This window comes from Lacerta agilis, chromosome 11 (assembly GCF_009819535.1).
Source record: "Lacerta agilis isolate rLacAgi1 chromosome 11, rLacAgi1.pri, whole genome shotgun sequence".
Classification (NCBI taxonomy): domain Eukaryota; kingdom Metazoa; phylum Chordata; class Lepidosauria; order Squamata; family Lacertidae; genus Lacerta; species Lacerta agilis.
The window spans coordinates 35,686,709-35,705,054 of NC_046322.1; the positions used below are offsets into that span (position 1 = coordinate 35,686,709).

Here is an 18,346-nt window from a genome sequence, read left to right on the forward strand (position 1 = left end):
TTGTTTGCACGCCAGTAAACACACATGCAGATTACTTCAATGTCAAGACCAGTTTCCAGTGTTCAAACCTGCTGTTTAAGAAAAAGAGATAACTGCACATTCTTATGTGTACAGGTGTTAACACCTTTCACCTGCCTGGACCTTCCTACATAACCAGGTGTAAAACATTTTCTCCAGAATTAAAGAACACCTGAACCAAAATTCCTCCATCCCCCCCCCCACTAAAAAAGGGAAACTTTGCAAAGAAAATGTTGCCAAGTTACCTTGGTGAAGATACCACAGAGCTACAGAAAAAAGCAAAATAATGCTCAAAGTTTCTCTTTTACAGGGCAAATGTGCTGAACATCCAGCAAGCTACCCAATTATGTCAAAGTGAATTGCTCCTAAGTTAACACCTAGCCCTTGGGCCAAGGGTGTACACTTTGATACACCGAGAAATTGTGGCTGGAGCAACAGTCACCAATGCACTCCTCTCCTCAAAAAAGAAAAAAATTGACTCTCGTGGTCCTTGCCAAACCTTGCCACATTCACACACTCTGGCACCTAGTTTGCCTACTTTGTATGGTTATGTAAAACAAAACTACAACTACCTGTATACCCTTGAGTATAGATATCAATCCATGGCCAATTTAGGCCAAAGTTTCCTGTGTTCTATCTAGTACTGTCATGGAAGCCCCCTGTCAGGTACACCGGCCTATGCATGGACGGATTTGAAGGGAAGAACAGGAGCAAAAACTGAATTCTTTGTCGTTTCCCCATCACATTTAAAGTGAAACACAAATCCGGGTTGAGACACGAAGCACATACCATTTTAACCCTTTCCTGACCCTCATGAGTTGGGGGAAAGTTTCCAAAACAAAGCCGTCTGCCTCCCAAACCGAAGGGGGAACCCCCAGCATCCACGCAAGCACCGGGAAGCCAAACGTCGCCCCTCTCCCCTCCCTTCCCGGGACTCACCGCGGGGCTGCCGCTGCCCTCCCTTGCTCTGGCCTTGCCCTTGGTGGGCGACTCCTGCAGCAGCTGCTCCAAGCAAGCGGTGCCCGGCAGGGAGGAGCTCTTCTGGTGGGACAGGTGCGCCCCAGGCCGGGGCTGCGGCGGGGGGGCCGGGGGCGGGGGAAGCTCCTCCCCCTTCTCGGCTTGCGGGGGGCCATCCCCGCCGCGCCCCCTGTCGGCTCGGGCGGGGGCAACCGGCGACGGGCAGAGCGAAGACGACGCCGAGGAGGAGGCGGCGCGCGCGTCGTCGGGGCGCCGGCCCTGAGGCGGCGGCGGCCCCCTGCCCTGGTGGCGGTGGTGGTGAAGGATGTGCTCCCGCAGGCGGTGCAGCGCCGAGCCGGCTTCGCTGCTCACGGCCTCCAGGGGCTCCGCCGAGGAGCAGCAGAGGTTGGGCTGGGACGACGAGAAGACGCGGTCCAGCACGTGCTTCCTGCGCCTGAAGCCGCTCCACTTGACGGCGCCGCCGCTCAGCAAATCCCCCTTGGCCGCCGCCGGAGGCTGCTGCTGCTGCTGTTCTGCTCGAGCGCGAGGAAGCGACGGCGAGGTCTCCGCACTGCGGCGCTCGGTGGCTCCCGCTTTGCCGCCGCTGCCCTTGCTCTTGCCGCCCAGCTGCAGGTTTCTCCACAGCCGGGCCTGGAAGGAGGAGGACGAGGAGGAGGACGCCGGCTCGGGGTCGCTGGGTTTGTCCGCCGCTGCTGCCTCAGGCTCCATAGCCGCCGCCTCTTCCTCCTCCTCCTCCTTCCCGTTTCTTGGCCGCCTCCTCCCGCTTCTCCACAAACGCCACCACCGCCGGCGTCTACTGCTGCGGAGGCAACAGCAGCAGAGCCCGGTGGAGCCTGGAGGCTTCAATCCAGGCCGGCCGAAGGAAAAGGCTGTACTCTGGCCGCTTCAGCTCCGCGATAGGCGGCTACCTCAGCGGCGTGCCGGCCGGCCCGGCTGCTACTCAGTCCGGGTGCACCACCCGCAGGAGGAGGAGGAGGAAGCAGCAGCAGCCGTCGCCGCCGTCGTCGCGTGAGGCGTCGCAAGCGAGCAAGGAACGCGCCTCCACCGAACTTTGTGTCTCGCGCGCCGGACTTTTCTCGCCCTCCTCGCAGCTGCTAAGTCACACGGACCGCGCAGGCTCGTGCTGGCTGCCTGACTGACTGACTGACGGCGGGGGTGGGGGAGGGTGATTAGATTAATGACAGGCACGTGTGCGCTCGCTGGAGGCAGCTGGCCAAAAGGGGGCGGGGGGGGGGCGGGGAGGATGATGATCGCGGTGATGGGTCAGCATGAAAGATGGGCGGTCTGCAGAGCTCAGCCTTCACGGAGGTGCAAGAAGAAGAAGAAGAGGAACGCTCCAGGGCGGGATCAAGAGGTGCTGGGTACAGATAAGGGGAACAAGAGACGCTGGCTTGTACTGGCCCGTAGAGGAAGGATGCATATGGAATGAGATAACCACCGGGAGACAAGGCAGACGCATACAACTCATGCTAGCCCACAAGCCAAGTTAGAGGTTAGAAGGGGGGGGGGGTGAAAAGTGGAGCGTGAATATCGCCTCCAGGTGAAGAGGCATTTCCTTTTTATCCTGTCTCTTTGTCACTTCCATTGGCTCATAGAAGCTCCACTGGAGGCATTGGACAGGGTACACACTGCAAAAGAAAGGTGGAGAGAAGGTGGGTTGGGGTCTACTGGTAGTAGATCTCTGGCTGATCTGTAAAGGTTTTGCTACTTTTTTTAGGTTGCTTTTTTTTAAGTAGATCCCACAAGCCTGAACCCTGCACAATACCAGTACGCAGGTCTGGCCCAACATTCTTTTACTGCTGGAGGTGAAGGACAATATTCTGTCCCTCGCTCGCTCTCTCTCTCTCACACACACACACACACAGCCAACCAGGTTGCCTGATGAACCTTAGGGTATGTTCACATTAGCAGCTTAAAACACAGCAAGGTCATTCTCCCCCTGCCCCGCATTTCATGCCACATTTGCACAGTGCAGTTCACCTGAGAGAGGGGCCTTTGTGATGTCTTCATTTGACCCACATGACCTTTTTGGTTGCCCCACCCCTGCAACCTCCCAACTCCTATTTGTGATGCTGTGATCTACACATGAGCACTCATCTTCGTGTGTGCAATGGCGGTCTCAAATGTTCACATTACCTCTTATTCCACATCCTCATTTCTATTTGAATTGGTTTCAAGGGAAAACACATCAAGCAACAGTATTTGTCAATAAACTACAGGACTGGTATGGATTGTGGCTAAAGTTGTGTGAATGTGGCTTCAAAAACTAGCAGTGGGAGCACACTGTATGCAGAGTAAGCGGTAATGTGAACATACCCTTCTGAGGGCAGTAAGCTAGCTGAGAGGGTCAGGGCACACCATGTTTTATGTTGTGAACTGCCCTGAGATCTTTGGATGAAGGGCAACATATAAATTTAATAAATAATAATAATAATAATAAGTTGCAAACGTAGTTGCTCTGGCCACCAACATTTTGTTGCCATTCATTTGCGACTCCACATGGTTCCTGCACTCTTTGCCCACTCAAACAGCTGCTCCTATGCAACAGCAACAGCGTGCATCGCATGAGTAGAGCAACATGTGCACACACATGATGCATGCTGGAGCACATGGCCTGAGCAGGCTTACCAATCTGCCTGCTTACTTGGTTGGGAGTGTTCCCCAATGGCACTGACTGTAATGCATTGGGAGAAGGTGATTAGACAACATAGACAGGCTGCAAAGGATAGCAAGATGCAAGAACCAGCACTGCTGGGGCACCAGGTTGGGAGGATGGGAACAGCTCAGGAGGAATGGCCAGGGGAATCAACACCCCTCTGTCTCTGTGGCCCGCCACATGCATTTCACTCTGCCTAATGATAGGGCCAGTCCTCAGAAACATTGCTCTGCAAGTGGTGTTTTGACAATCCAAAGCAGGTTCACTGGAACCAGGTAATTTTCAACAACCTTTGAAAATTTGCTGAAGTAACTGAGCAAAAGCTGCCCTCTGGCATTAAACAGGATCCTGTACCATATTGGATAGCAGCAGAGCAGACACGTGTATTGCAGTTTTATTTCAGTACTCTGACCAAGAGAAAAGATGGGCATCCTAGACAGAGCATTGGACTATTACTGCAGAAATCAGAGATCAAATCATGCAGATTTTTATATGTATTTTTAAAAGCCCAGTTCAATGGGGAAACGGGATGGAATTCTGATTATAATTGCCCCACCCCCACTTAGTATTTTCTTTATATAAAAAATATAGTTTCTAATCACAATATTGAATTAGCGTGCTGTCAGTCCCTCATCACTGTTTCAACCTGAGAGCTCTAGTTTCCTATGCAGAAGCTGCCTGCAATGGAATATGAAGGAAGCTCTTCTGCTGGTTCAGCAGTTACAGTTCCAGCCATCTGTCAATGCAACCAGTGGTGTTTTGAGAACAGAGTGAAGAGAGAGACAAAGAAGAGGCAAGTTCATGTTTCAGGCCAGTCCCTCTGTCACATCCAAAGCCTACTTTGTCTTGTCCAATGATGCGGACGGGTTATATGATTCCCAAATGACTTATCAAATGTTACATCATGCTATTCTGCCCTCAGCGCCCCCCTCCCACTGCAATCACATTTAGGAACAATGAGTCATAATGAAAAGACTGTACTTTTTATCATCAACTTATAGATACCAGATTCTACTGAGATTATATTTGCCTTTTCATCTGGGGGTTGGGAAGAAATGGGATGCTCAGCATTTTAATTTAGACCAAAAAGGCATGTTCTATTTATAGTAGCACAAATGTCATATTCTCTTTCATTGCACAGAAATGTGCCCAGTCTTAGATCTCCAACCTGTTCCGCATGACTGCCTTGAGCCACTGCAATGCCTTGTCTTTCCCGCTATCTCCAGCTGTGTGTGTGTGTGTGTGTGTGTGTGTGTGTGTGTGTTTGTTTGTTTGTTTTTACAGGGGCCTCAGGCCGCCTGAGAGACTTTATTTGCTCACAAGAAATACTAGGATTTTGCAAATGGATTCTACTGCATGAAAGGAAAGGCTCAGAATTTTCAGGCTGGCGACTTCTTGTAAAACTAATTTGACTGAAATCCCCAGAACTGTGGACTTTTCTGCTACGTGTGCTGCTTCTCCGGGAGCTTTTGACTCACATTCTCTGCCTCCAGCAGTATACTCATATGATGTGCTCTTCCCAACTGTTCATTTTCTATGCAGAATAATTGGAGCGACTTCATATGTTACCTTTGCAGAGTGCTTGGTACCACTAACCTGCTCCCCCATCACTGGCTCTGCCTTGGGGTAGAATGGGTGTACGCTTCGCACCCATAAAAGAAAGATAAATGTAGAAACATTTTCTACAGTTTTCAGCACTGAAGGTTTAGAATGACTTGTGATAGGCCACAAAGGGTTCAACCATAGACTTTATCCCCCTTCCTAGTACTGTAGTAGCCAGCAGAAGATGAGCTGCAAATAATTTGCCTTTTAATCCATCACTTCATAAGCAATCTCTGCAAAAGAAGAGCCATTCTAAAGCAGACAAAAACAAAAAAACAAACCCAAATCCCATCTAGTTTAGCATTCTGTCTCTCAGTGGCTAACCAGATGCCTGTAAGAAGCCCAGAAGCAGAACATAAGCACAATAGCATCATGAAACAATAGTTAGAGCATCTCTAAACAGATTTGATTTCTGCAGTCACTGTTCTCCATCCTGTTCCAGATGTGTGGGTTACTTCAGCATGCAGTGTTTCCCCACCTCAGTCAGGGCCCAGTAGGCTGAGTTCACAAATGTTCCTTCTTCCAGTTCAGAACAAAGGAAGCTTTGCTCTTCATGTCATCTCGAGGTGCTGCTGAAAACTATCTTGACATGCCAAACTAGCTGTACTATACAGAGAGCTGCACCCCATGATCTCATGCTATGTTCTACCACCTTGCAACACTGCAAAGGATCCTGAGATTATTAGTTACTTTTATTGATGCCTATAGAAATATTGCAGTCTCTCCGGCAACAACTTGGATTGCTCATGCAGTCGGTCCGTTTCTCAATCCTGCAGAGCTAATGTTAAAATAAACTGAGCAGCACTTTGAAAATGCTGCTTTAAAATATGATGTTTTATCTGTTTACCCAAACTTTTTGGAAACTACCATGGAAAATTAACAGAAATCACAGAATTCTCATGTTTCATTTCTCTCTCCCCCCCCCCAGGTAACAATCCTTAGAAAAGTGCTTATTATTTATTATTACTGCTGCTACTAATATATCTCACCCATCTTCCAAAACATTCAGGGTAGCATTCATGGATAGAGTTTACCCCACTTTATCGTCATAAAGTGACTGCCCCACAGACAGACAGTGAGCTATACAGCTGAGGAGGGATTTGACCTTACTTTTCCCTGGACAAAGTATATGTTCCAGAGCCTGTAGGAGAAATGATACAAATGATTAGAAGACATATACAAAGCCTATGACATTGGGGGTGTATGTGTGCAAATTGGAGTAAACATTCATCAAAGCATCTATAATTTATTTACTAATGGGATCTTATTCACAAGAATACCCAACAGGTTTTAGGGGCATGGAAAAACATTTTTGTTTAAAATTCCATTAGCTTTCAGAACTACAGGATTGCATTTTTATCCCTAATGCGTTCTTCGGAGTTCCATAACTGAGTTATTGTGCTGCAGAGCACTTATTTTTTCAGCATTTTGGATTATTTTGTTGTGAGTTCCATTGTGATTTTGCTGCTACACATATCCTCCACTAATACAGGAATATAATCTCAATAATTGGGAAAAGGATGCTCTCATCTTCTTAGGATTAACCTAGCTTGGAAGTAATGTTCCATCAGCATTACTGCTCTTAGCAATAAGCCTTTTGAGGATATATTGTTCAGATGATACACTGCGTACAATAAGCATATTTGCTTTCTATGAGCTATGTGAAAACAGCAATAAAGGGAGCTGAAGAAATCCCACTTACATACCAAATAGGAACTGAAATGCAAGCTTTTATTTCTTTTGTTCCATTTGCTCAAGGTGCCATGCATTGTTTTCTCTCCGTATACACACATACTTTATCATCAAGTCTCTGAGATAGATGAGACTGGGAGATGGGGACTGCCCCAAGGCCAATGAGTGAGCTTCATGAGGGAGTGGGAATTAGAACCTGGGTCTCTCCAGTCATAGTACGAACACCACACTGGCTCTCCCAAGAAAATGGCAAAAGGGATGTCAGGAGAATGGCTCAGATCCTAAGCTGTTCCTCCATTCAGCAGTTGATTTCTGTTGACTCTTCGTACATTATTTCCAATGGTCCAACCAACCATTAGTAGCTGACTTCCAGGGTTTCCAGCACGGTTGCAAAGGGAATGGGGAGGCAGGAAATCCCTGTTCCCTGAATGTGAACTCTGTTCCATTCAAAGGAGGAATATAAGCTAATAGTTAGCAACAGCAACATCCGGAGGGCCACAGGCTCCCCATCTATGCAATATGGTGCATATTTTGTGATATTTCCAAAGTGACCAAAAGCCAAACATAACCACAAAGCTGGGTACTCAAAACAGGATTTGATTTCGGCATATGCAGTTGAAATTGATGTTTTTCCTTCTTGCCTGGAAAAAGAGAGGGGGGTTATAAGGGCAACACTTTAGCACAATATGTATGTTTATTATCACAATGTTTAGCAGTGGCTATGTAAGTTAATCTTGACCTGTCCGTAGCTTCCCTGAGTAATTCAAGCCCCTTCGCCACGACAAGGCAGAGCTCAACATCAAAAAAACTAAGATCATGGCCACTGGTCCCATCACCTCCTGGCAAATAGAAGGGGAAGAAATGGAGGCAGTGAGAGATTTCACTTTCTTGGGTTCCATGATCACTGCAGATGGTGACAGCAGTCACGAAATTAGAAGACGCCTGCTTCTTGGGAGAAAAGCAATGACAAACCTAGACAGCATCTTAAAAAGCAAAGACATCACCTTGCCGACAAAGGTCCGTATAGTTAAAGCTATGGTTTTCCCAGTAGTAATGTACGGAAGTGAGAGCTGGACCATAAAGAAGGCTGATCGCCGAAGAATTGATGCTTTTGAATTATGGTGCTGGAGGAGACTCTTGAGAGTCCCATGGACTGCAAGAAGATGAAACCTATCCATTCTCAAAGAAATCAGCCCTGAGTGCTCACTAGAAGGACAGATCCTGAAGTTGAGGCTCCAGTACTTTGGCCACCTCATGAGAAGAGAAGACTCCCTAGAAAAGACACTGATGTTGGGAAAGATAGAGGGCACAAGGAGAAGGGGACGACAGAGGATGAGATGGTTAGACAGTGTTCTCGAAGCTACGAACATGAGTTTGGCCAAACTGCGAGAGGCAGTGAAGGGTAGGTGTGCCTGGCGTGCTCTGGTCCATGGGGTCACGAAGAGTCAGACACGACCGAACGACTGAACAACAAATGTAAGTTAATTGGGAAAAAAAACCCAACAATCTGAAAAGCAACTCTTAACCAAAAATTTAAAAGATCTTAATAGTGGAAGGGCAAAATCCCGCTCTTGTTATATAATGAGAAATCATTCATTTAAACCATGTCAAAAACCTATACAATCATTTTTAATATTGTGGGAATTTAAAGCACCAAGTACAGTACAAACAGCCCATCTGTTCATTTCTAGACTAAATATATCACATCAGATTTCAAAGTACAAGGCTCAAGAGGAACAGTATGTGACTCTTTCAAACCTAAGCCAAGCCTCTAGTGACTTTCCTTAGGTACAATGGTACACAGGAGTCCATCTGTCTAGCTCTTAACAAGTGGACCTTAAATACTATGGTATATTTTTCATACTGTCATTTATGACAAGTATGAAAGAAAGAGGCTGACCAACATATTTTTAAATGGTTTATTTTATAACTGGTATACATAAATATAAGTAATACATTAGACATAAAAACCCAACAGTTGATAGTTACCATATTACATAAAGGTAAAGGGACCCCTGACCATTAGGTCCAGTGGCGGACGACTCTGGGGTTGCGGCACTCATCTCGCTTTATTGACCGAGGGAGCTGGCGTACAGCTTCTGGGTCATGTGGCAATGCATGACTAAGACGCTTTGGGCAAACCAGAGCAGTGAACAGAAATGGCATTTACCTTCCCGCCGGAGCAGTACCTATTTATCTACTTGCACTTGGATATGCTTTCGAACTGCTAGGTTGGCACGAGCAGGGACTCAGCAACGGGAGCTCACCCCATCGCGGGGATTCGAACCGCCGACCTTCTGATTGGCAAGCCCTAGGCTCTGTGGTTTAACCCACAGCGCCATTCGCACCACCATATTACATTAAAAAAGTGTAATTTGCCACATTTTCCTTTTTAGGCCAAGGAGAGGTCTAGATGGCTCTCAACTGGCCTACTTCAAAATGAAGGTTGGTGGAATCTACACACATATAAAAAAAATGTTCTGAAAATGCTTTTTTAAAAGCATTTTTTAAAAATACATGGAATTTTCCATAAGGCTCACCATCGCCGTTTAGTGTCACATTGTATATTGCACTTAAAGCACACTCAAAATGTTTTATTTGCAACTGTATAGCTGAGTCCACTGTCTCCATGCCTGCAATGCCCTGTGTGAGAATCCTCATCCGGCTCACATGGGGCCTGTAAAACTCCATGGAAGATTTGGGGCAGTCATTGTTACTTTCAGCCTAAATGCTGCTCTGAGATACTTGGAAAGAAGAGCAGGGTGCCAAAACATAAAGAGGCTTAAACCTAGACTGCATATACAGTACACTGAAAACACATTTTTTTGCCCCAGAGAATCCTGGGAACAGTAGTTTGTTTAGGGTACTGGAAATTGCAGCTGTGTTAGAGATAAACGACAGCTTCCAGGTTTCCTGAAGCGGAAATGTCCTTTAAAAGTGTGGTTTGTATGCGGTCTTGGTCACCTTTTGTTCTGACAGACCTTTTGTGTCATTATCATGCACAAATTTAATAGCTGTAGTTTTCCCCATCTATATATATCCAAAGTGGGGAAATCTGCACCTATTGAATTTCTGCCTGTTGCACAGCTGTTAAAGGTTTGGGAGTCTTGTCAGGGAACATAACAGTGCCAAGGAGGCAGGCGGTTTGTTTGTTTGTTTGTTTTTAAATGGGTGCCATTTCTTTCTCAGAACTTACATCACCTGCTTTAATCCTGTAAAAAAAAAATATCACCGCTTTAGACCAGCTGGAGTAATAGGTGGGTGGCTATGTTGATGATTACTCTGGCCTTGGACTAAGGAGGCTATTTCCACTTTGCAAGAGGTAAACGACAGCCTTGGAGATCAAGGTAACGTACAGAAATTAAAACAAGCAGATTTAAATGTTAAATCCAGTTTTCAGTGTAAAGCGCACAGCCCATAGCTTTGCTGTACATTTCCCTGTCTGAAAGTTGGCATTCTAGTTGCCTGGAGACAGAAGTAAACAAAAGTATCTTGGTGACAAGAGTGCGAAGTTTCCTGGAGCTGCCTGCTGCTGCTGCTCTTCATGAGAAACGAAGGGGGGGGGGAATCCATCTTCTAGGGCTTTTGTCTTTTGATTTTCACGCAAAACGAAGCACAGTAGCTCCTCCAAGACGTTTCCCACCAGGTACTGATGGTTTATCTTTTTGACATTTTTAGCAAGCTGCTAGGCAAACGAAGAACAAATGACTACAACAGTAATGAGTGCTGGGCTTGGGTTAGAAGCAGCTTTTTCTCTGGGACTGGTACTTGGAGTCAGGTGCTGTGGAATTGAGACTATTAATAGGGCTGGGTTATGGCAGAGAGAACCTGTCAGACTTGGGATAAAATGCTAATTTTACAGCTCTGTTCTGATGATCAAAGATGGTGTGCACTCGCAGGCCTTTAAAGGTTGCAGTGGTGTTCAAAAGAGCTTATAATTATTATAATCCACTACCTGGAAAACCAAACCTGTATTTATTATTGATTTATTAAAATACCTACCGGTATATTTTGTATACGTGGCAAGAGGACAAATGCAGCTCAGGAACACATATGCTAGTGACTGGTGGGTATTTTGTGAATTTATATTGTTGTGATTTATTTTATTGACTGTATTCTGTACATGTCTTTTTTTATTAACATGCAGCTTAGCTCCTAGGCGGCCTTTGGGCCAAAATGTGGTATGTAAAGAAATCATACCATTCCATTATACAGGAGTGGCTGGTGGTGCCCATTGGGAATGACAAGACAGAAGTCAACAGTAGGTGAAGCCACAGCCAATGACAGGCAGAGCTACCACCTGGCTGGTTGTAAGAAAGAAAGCAGGCAAGTAGGGAGATGCTGGGGTTGGTGGGGGCAGTGCCCCATTTACCCTTATGAACCAGCCCCCAATGCCATGATATTAATTGTGTGTGTTTACTTTTGATCGTTGCATAATATAATAAAATTATAAGTGGAGCAATTTCCCTGATTTTCTTCCAGTTCTGTATTCCCAAGAAATTGGATTACTTCTCCCGAGGGATTTGAATATGCTGAAGAATGGTGGAATTATATTATGTAGTTCTGATGTGCTTCGAGCATCTCAAAGAAAGAACATGTCTACAACATTTTGTATTGCAAAAAGTGTGTGCAGATTGCTTGGGAAATTTATGGAGTTGCCAATCCTTTTTTCACATATGATGGAGAGTGAAACTATATGGGTAAAAAGAACCTTTAAAAAAACCCTTCAGGATTATGAATAAGTGTCTTTTATGACATCCACTACAGAAAGTTAGTATTCTTATGGGTTATTTAAAAGGCAATGCAAGAAGAAAACATGAACCTGTCAGCAATTTAGGATTGAAAGCCAGAGCATTATTAGCAAAATACCCCATCTATTTTGTCTGAGTGATTGAGAAAAGTTTGGCAGATAGCGGTAAAGAACAAGTTAAGGTGCTTCCGATATTTATGAGGCAGGAGAATACACTGAGCCCCCTACCTGATTAATTATTAGAAGCAAGTTACAGCAGAAAGGAATGTACAATAAGCATTAATTACAATTTAATGTACACTTAATAATATTTATGAATTGTATTGCTGGTGTATTTTGTTGTTTTTGTTGACACCCGTCTGTCTTGAGAGACATTAGATTGTGCCTCTGGGGGTGAAATCTAACCACGTGGTCATTTGAAGAGCACTCGTGATACAATTTTTCTGCCTAATAAAAGCTATTCTGTCTCTCCAATGGGACAGTGATATGAGTTTTTGAGAATACAGAACCTGTGGAAATAAACAAATCAACTGAAGTACAGCCTTTCTCCTTGAAAATGCAAATAAGCATGCTAACAGAAGCCCCATGCATTTATTGGGAAGAGTGGTGCCAGTTCTTTAAAAGTAGCTACCATGTGGAAAATCCAAAGGACATTAAATCTTATTGAGAGGGTATTAAATAATCTTTTGGAATATAGTTAAGCCCAAGGGAGAAACTTTATGCCAGTATTATAGTTCACTTCTGTATGGATAAACAAGGAACCTGGGTAAACATATCTAATAGTGCTAAAGGGAAAACAAAATAAAATAAAAAATTCCTTCCAGTAGCACCTTAGAGACCAACTAAGTTTGTTCTTGGTATGAGCTTTCGTGTGCATGCACACTTCTTCAGATACTTCAGATGCTAAAGGGAATTTTTGATTCTCCACTCAACCATTATCGTACATACTCATTCAAATACTGCTTTGTAAGTTAAAGATTACCATAGCACTATTTTTTACTAATACAGGTTTCCAAGTTCTGCCATGAGTCATGGAACTGGAATGTTGACCTCAAGGCATCACCGGGGAAACAGCAATGCTGGTTCTAAGCATCTTTCAGAGTTGAACAACAGTTGAATCGCCTAAGCAAAAAGCTGCTGAGCACCTACTGTTGAGCGAAGAGAGTTATACCATCTTAAGTCTCAGGTAATCCATTTAAGATGTTTTCTGCTTCTTGGAATCTTTGTAATATTTGTAATCGTCATGCTATTTAATTAATTTTGGGTGCTGTAGTGTTCATTAGTTTAGGTTTCTTCCATAAATATCATTCAGATATAATTGAATTGTGTTTTTGTTCTCTATCATCAAATCTTTTTATGTATCACTGCTAGGAATAGTACCAAATAAAGAACAGAATGTCTGATGATAATAGAAATATTAGCAGTTATTAATTACAGTATGCTAGGCACTGCAGTTTGGTTTAGAAAATAGTCAAGAAAACGTGCTATTTTAGGCTGCAATCCAAACCACTGGTCGACAGTGGTGGGGTTTGATGGAGCAATATATTTTACTTTAACATAATATGATAAAATTATGTCAGTTAAAATGCCATAGGAGCATTTGATTTTTTCTTAACCAAAGTAGAATATCCAAAGGTGTCTGGGAAATAGGCTTTCTGGTTATTATTTTTAAGTGGGGAGGATGGGACAAATTTTCTCAGTAAGGGAGCTGGCATAGGATGGCCCAGTCTCCTTCTGACATTAGATATGATGGCAGAATTCAGAAAAGGCTTTGCTGAGGGTAGTGGGTTTTATGGAGGGACAGGAAGTGTAGCTTAATTGGATACAAAGGCAAAAGGATTACCCCAACCATAGGTAACAGCATGGAAGTATGTGAAAGGGACCTACAGAGCTTCATAAGCCAAATGAGCTAATGTGGAGTGGAAAGAACAAAGGGGGATAAGGGGAGATGTACACAGAAATATAGTCAGGGGCCGAGAGCTTTAAATGTGAAGAGGGAGCGCTTAGGGTTGATCTTGAAAGCCTAGAGCTGGTATAGAGATCATAGCTGTGTGAGTGGTATGATCATAGCAGCAGGAGAAAATTCTGCTTTTAGTAGAAGCATTCTGAATTACGGTAATGAATTAACTATTACTTCAGTACTGCATCGCTGAGCAAAATTGCACAGAGGAAGGGTGGGGGAGGGGGAGAGAATAAGCCATTTCATAGGACAGTTTAGTGCTGCACAAGAATTTTCCTTCTGGGAAAATAGGAACCTGCCAGACTATTAGTTCATCTCTCCCAGTTCTGCCTACTCAAAATGATATTGGCTCTCCAGACTAGTCTGGGGGGGGTGGTTCTTCCTCATCACCTGCAACCTGACTCTTTGAACTGGACTGAATCATAGTTGGATGGGACTCCAAGGGTCATCTAGTTCAACCCCCTGCAATGCAGAAATCTCAGCTAAATCATCCGTGGCAGATGGTTATCCAAGCTCTGCTTAAAAACTTCCAAGGAAGGAGAGTCCACCACCTCCTGAGGAAGACCTTTCCCCTGAGCTCTTACTGTCAGAAAGTTCTTCCTGATATTTGGTGGGAATTTCCTTTCTTGTAACTTGAAACCATTGTTTCGAGTCCTACCTTCCAGGGATTGAACTTGGGACCTTATACATGTAAAGTATGAGCTCTGTCATTGAGTTATAGCCCCTCCCTTTTTTATTTCCTCTCACTGAGTAGGAGCAGGGAAAGAGGAAAGGCAGGAAAAATGGAAGGAGGTGTTGGTTGTGTCACCACTGATCTTCAAGTCAGACCATCCACTTCAACTGTGGGATAAGGCACAGCTTTGGCATTCTTATGCCTCCTGGTCATGGAGATGCTCACCAGTCATGAAGCTTCCTAATATATTTATATTAGCTAGGTTTTTTACAGGGGAATCTATTCTCACATGCCACATTCAGACAGAAAGAATGGGAGTGAATAGAAACACAGGAAGTATTATGCTGAGTCAGACCAACTGGTCCAGCTACCTTAGTATCATCTTTCTACATGGAAACATCTTTCCAGGATTTCAGACAAGGATATCTCCCAATCCTACCTAGAGATGCTGAAGACTGAGCCAGGGACCAGATGCTCTACTACTTGGTCCTCCCTCAGTGGCTTGGGTGACATGGCCAGTGGGTGGATAAGTCCCATAGGACAGGGACAGAAAGATGTGACCTAGCTGTTTTACACTTGTTCATTTTCCATGGTCGCTGGCATTCTGTCTACTGTATTTTTGCCAACATTCCCATGGTTGTTTATTAATTTGTCATGACTGATGGGGTGATTTTGTTTGATGTCAGTTCGTTACTATTTTGCATACTAATTACCTTTAAACTCAAACAGATAGAGCTTGCAATGCATTCTCTGCTCTTACTGGATGAGTTACACAATTTCTCTCTCATTAAGCAGAGGCTGTTAGATCACGAATTTCAAAAACTTTACTGCACTAAGTGAAGTGTAGGTGATAGCAGCAATAACCTTTATTGAACTACAGAGCTGAACAACAGGGACAAAGCACCTGCTTATATACATTTCTGAAGGCCTGGGCCACTCCTACTCCAAATGTGATTGGCTGTCTAAACTTCCAAGCTGCGAATCTTGATTCAGAGTTTAAGGGCCAATGGCAGAGGCCCAAATCCTGAAATGTTCTGTGATTGGATATCATTGTAACGAATCAGAACACAGGAGCTCAGAATTCTTAGTCCAGATTCATGCTCAGGCAAACACAGACCACTGAATACATAACACTAAGCCCCTCTGTATGCTCATCTGCTTACTTAGGTTTGTGCCCAACTATTTTTATAATTTAGATACCCCTTTGTATCATAGAGTTTTTATGTTAGCCCATTCAAATGCATTCCTCTCATTTGTACTGTCTGGAAGGCGGAAAAAAATACCCTTCCAGAATAGACTTTGCTCTTGTGGTATGAATACACAAGATACAATATACCATATAATTATGGACTGCCCTCTCTTCAACATGCTTCGGAGAAACCTACTGGCGACTCCTTTAAAGCTTAAAGTATCTACTTGCAAAGAATTTGTAATCCAATGTCTGTTGAGGGGTGATATTCCCAAAACTATTGAGATTGTGTCAGGATATTTAGCCGAGATTGTTTAAAGTCAAATTTTAAACTACCGGTACTTAACAGTTATTTAATGGTGGCTATTGAGTATTTATGTTTTCAATATGTCTGGATTACCAATGTTTTATGGATTTTTTTTCTCTTTTAGGATTTTATTGTCTAAATTATGCCAATAAAGGCTGAATGAATGAATGAATGAATAACTGAGTGTATCCTCCATATATGAAAGCAAACTCTGTTTATGTGGACATTAGATTAACTGACACTGTTGGCATTTCTGCAAGCCGTTTAGTAAATGGAGGTTATATTGACCTATAAGTGGGCTGTAGTTGGTTTGATTAGTTCATCTGAAGCTCATGATTAATAATGTTTTCTTGTCCTTGTAAAGGTCTTACAGATAATACGTCAAATAAAGATGTCAACAGAGAACACAACTGAGCCAATTAAACACCTTGACAAGTAAGTCAGTCATTATCTAGGATTTCCATCACTTTAAGATACCATTCATTTGGCACAAATTGTTAAGGTAAACAAGACTTTGTGATAATGTTCACCATTACTAAAAATTGTGACATTGCTAAGAGCTGTTGACAACATTCAATATCCAAGTCTGTCTTTTGTTCATATTGCAGATATTTTCCTCAACTTTGTCAAAGCGTTTTAACTAGTTGATGTACAAATTCTTTATAGACAATTATTTATATCCCACTTTTCAGAATGGCTCACTTAAAAAGCAAACACACAAAAGTTCCATAAATCTCTCTGCAGGTTCTGATACTCTTTTGGCAATGTGAGATACCATAGTAGAAATAAAAAGCATTTTTTAAAAGTATAGCTGAACTAAAATTTGAATTTTTTAAGTCAAAGAAAACCCTCTTTGCAGGTTTTAAGAACAACCTTGAAGCATTCATGATGGCACAGCTAGAAATTAATCATAGCATGGTTCATGATAAAAAGTAGTGAAAGCCAGTGAAAAACAAGCTGAGCTGAGCTGAGCTAAAGGTACAAACCTCACACATTTCCACGGGCTGCTGTTTCTCAGGAAGCAAGGTAATTGCAGTAGGTTATCATTTACATTCTTCACAGATACAAATTTCACAAGGTCAACAAGCATAAATAATTTATCCATGTTTCATGTATGGGTTCCTGCAACCAGTCACTCTGACACCTGCTGTCACATTTCTCATAAGAAGAGAAACACAGGTAGTAAGAGTAACCAGCATTTTCAAAAGGAATGAAGTATTGGCTAGTCTGGCTATGTGTGGGTTCACTGTGTTTATATGATACAAGAATCTGATTTGGTTTCTATCTGTGAAAGACAGATCTCCTTTGCCCATGTTGGAGGAGACTCAGCTGCATTTATTTACTTTTTAGGGCAGCCCTTTTTAGGGAAGTTTTTAATGTTTGATATTTTTGTATTTGATTTCTGTTGGAAGCCGCCCAGAGTGGCTGGGGAAATCCAGCCAGATGGGCGGGGTACAAATAATAAATATTATTATTATTATTATTATTATTATTCTGCTCTGGCAGGAAATCGGCGCTGGAAAAGAGATATGCAACTATTTGGCAGAATTTCAGTGCTCTTGAAATCATGTCCTTCAGCCCATGGGATCTGCTTGGAATGAAGCAGTTAGATGCATGTTGTAAGGCTCATGACATGGACATTTCTAAGTCCAAATTATTTTTTATTTATATTTGTTGCCTCTAACGTTGTTGGCATCCGTCTGTCTCAAGAGACAATGGGGGTGAATTCAAACTTATTTTCATTCCACTTTTCAGATTTGAGCCTCAAACCAGTTGGGGATCTGTTGCTCTCTTTTGCCAAAAGAGGACATAGCTGTATTGCAGGTTGCCTCTTTGATGTGGTCCCACCTTACTCTGGCGCTGTCTCTAGGGTAGTTCAGTTGTGCTTGTTTGACAGAATCAGAGATGTGTTTACAAAGTTTAGGCATGACTGTTCTGGCAGTGTTGATTCGAGGCTCTGTACTTCCTGCTTTGTGCTATGGGTTCTCGTTGGCTGGAGAAGGATCTTTCTCACCACCAGGGAGTGATCTGTATTACAGTCAGCACTAAAGGTAGAAGGTTAAGGACCTCTGGATGGTTAAGTCCAGTGAAAGGCGACTATGGGGTTGCGGCACTCATCTCGCTTTCAGGCTGAGGGAGACGGCTTTTGTTCATAGACAGCTTTCCGGGTCATGTGGCCAGCATGACTAAACCGCTTCTGGCGCAACCAAACGCCGTGTCGGAAACTAGAGCGCATGAAAATGTTGTTTACCTTCCCGCTGCAGCAGTACCTATTTATTTACTTGCACTGGTGTGCTTTTGAAGTGCTAGGTTGGCAGGAGCTGGGACAGAGCAATGGGAGCTCACCCCGTCACAGGGATTCGAACTGCTGACCTTCTGATCGGCAAGCCCAAAAGGCTCAGTGGTTTAGACCACAGCGCCACCTGCATGCCATGTGACCTGACACAGTTCAATGCCAATTGCCTGGTGATAGTCAAGTCCAGCTGGTACCAGTGGCCTGACCTTGGATGTCTTCAGGACA

The 18,346-nt window shown here is 43.8% G+C and overlaps 2 protein-coding genes across 2 annotated transcripts in view; one reads left to right on the forward strand and one right to left on the reverse strand.

The window, feature by feature from the left end:
• MCTP1 (multiple C2 and transmembrane domain containing 1) overlaps positions 1 to 1,091 on the reverse strand; it is a 170,493-nt gene extending 169,402 nt beyond the window's left edge. The window contains exon 1 of the mRNA XM_033163778.1: positions 958 to 1,091. The gene's annotated coding sequence lies outside the window, so the exon portion shown is untranslated. The remainder of the gene's footprint in view (positions 1 to 957) is intronic.
• Positions 1,092 to 12,682: 11,591 nt separating this feature from the next.
• FAM81B (family with sequence similarity 81 member B) overlaps positions 12,683 to 18,346 on the forward strand; it is a 31,205-nt gene continuing 25,541 nt past the window's right edge. Inside the window, exons 1-2 of the mRNA XM_033164469.1 lie at positions 12,683 to 12,882; positions 16,190 to 16,260. Coding sequence (XP_033020360.1) covers positions 16,217 to 16,260 — 44 coding nt within the window. The 5' untranslated portion in view covers positions 12,683 to 12,882; positions 16,190 to 16,216. The remainder of the gene's footprint in view (positions 12,883 to 16,189; positions 16,261 to 18,346) is intronic.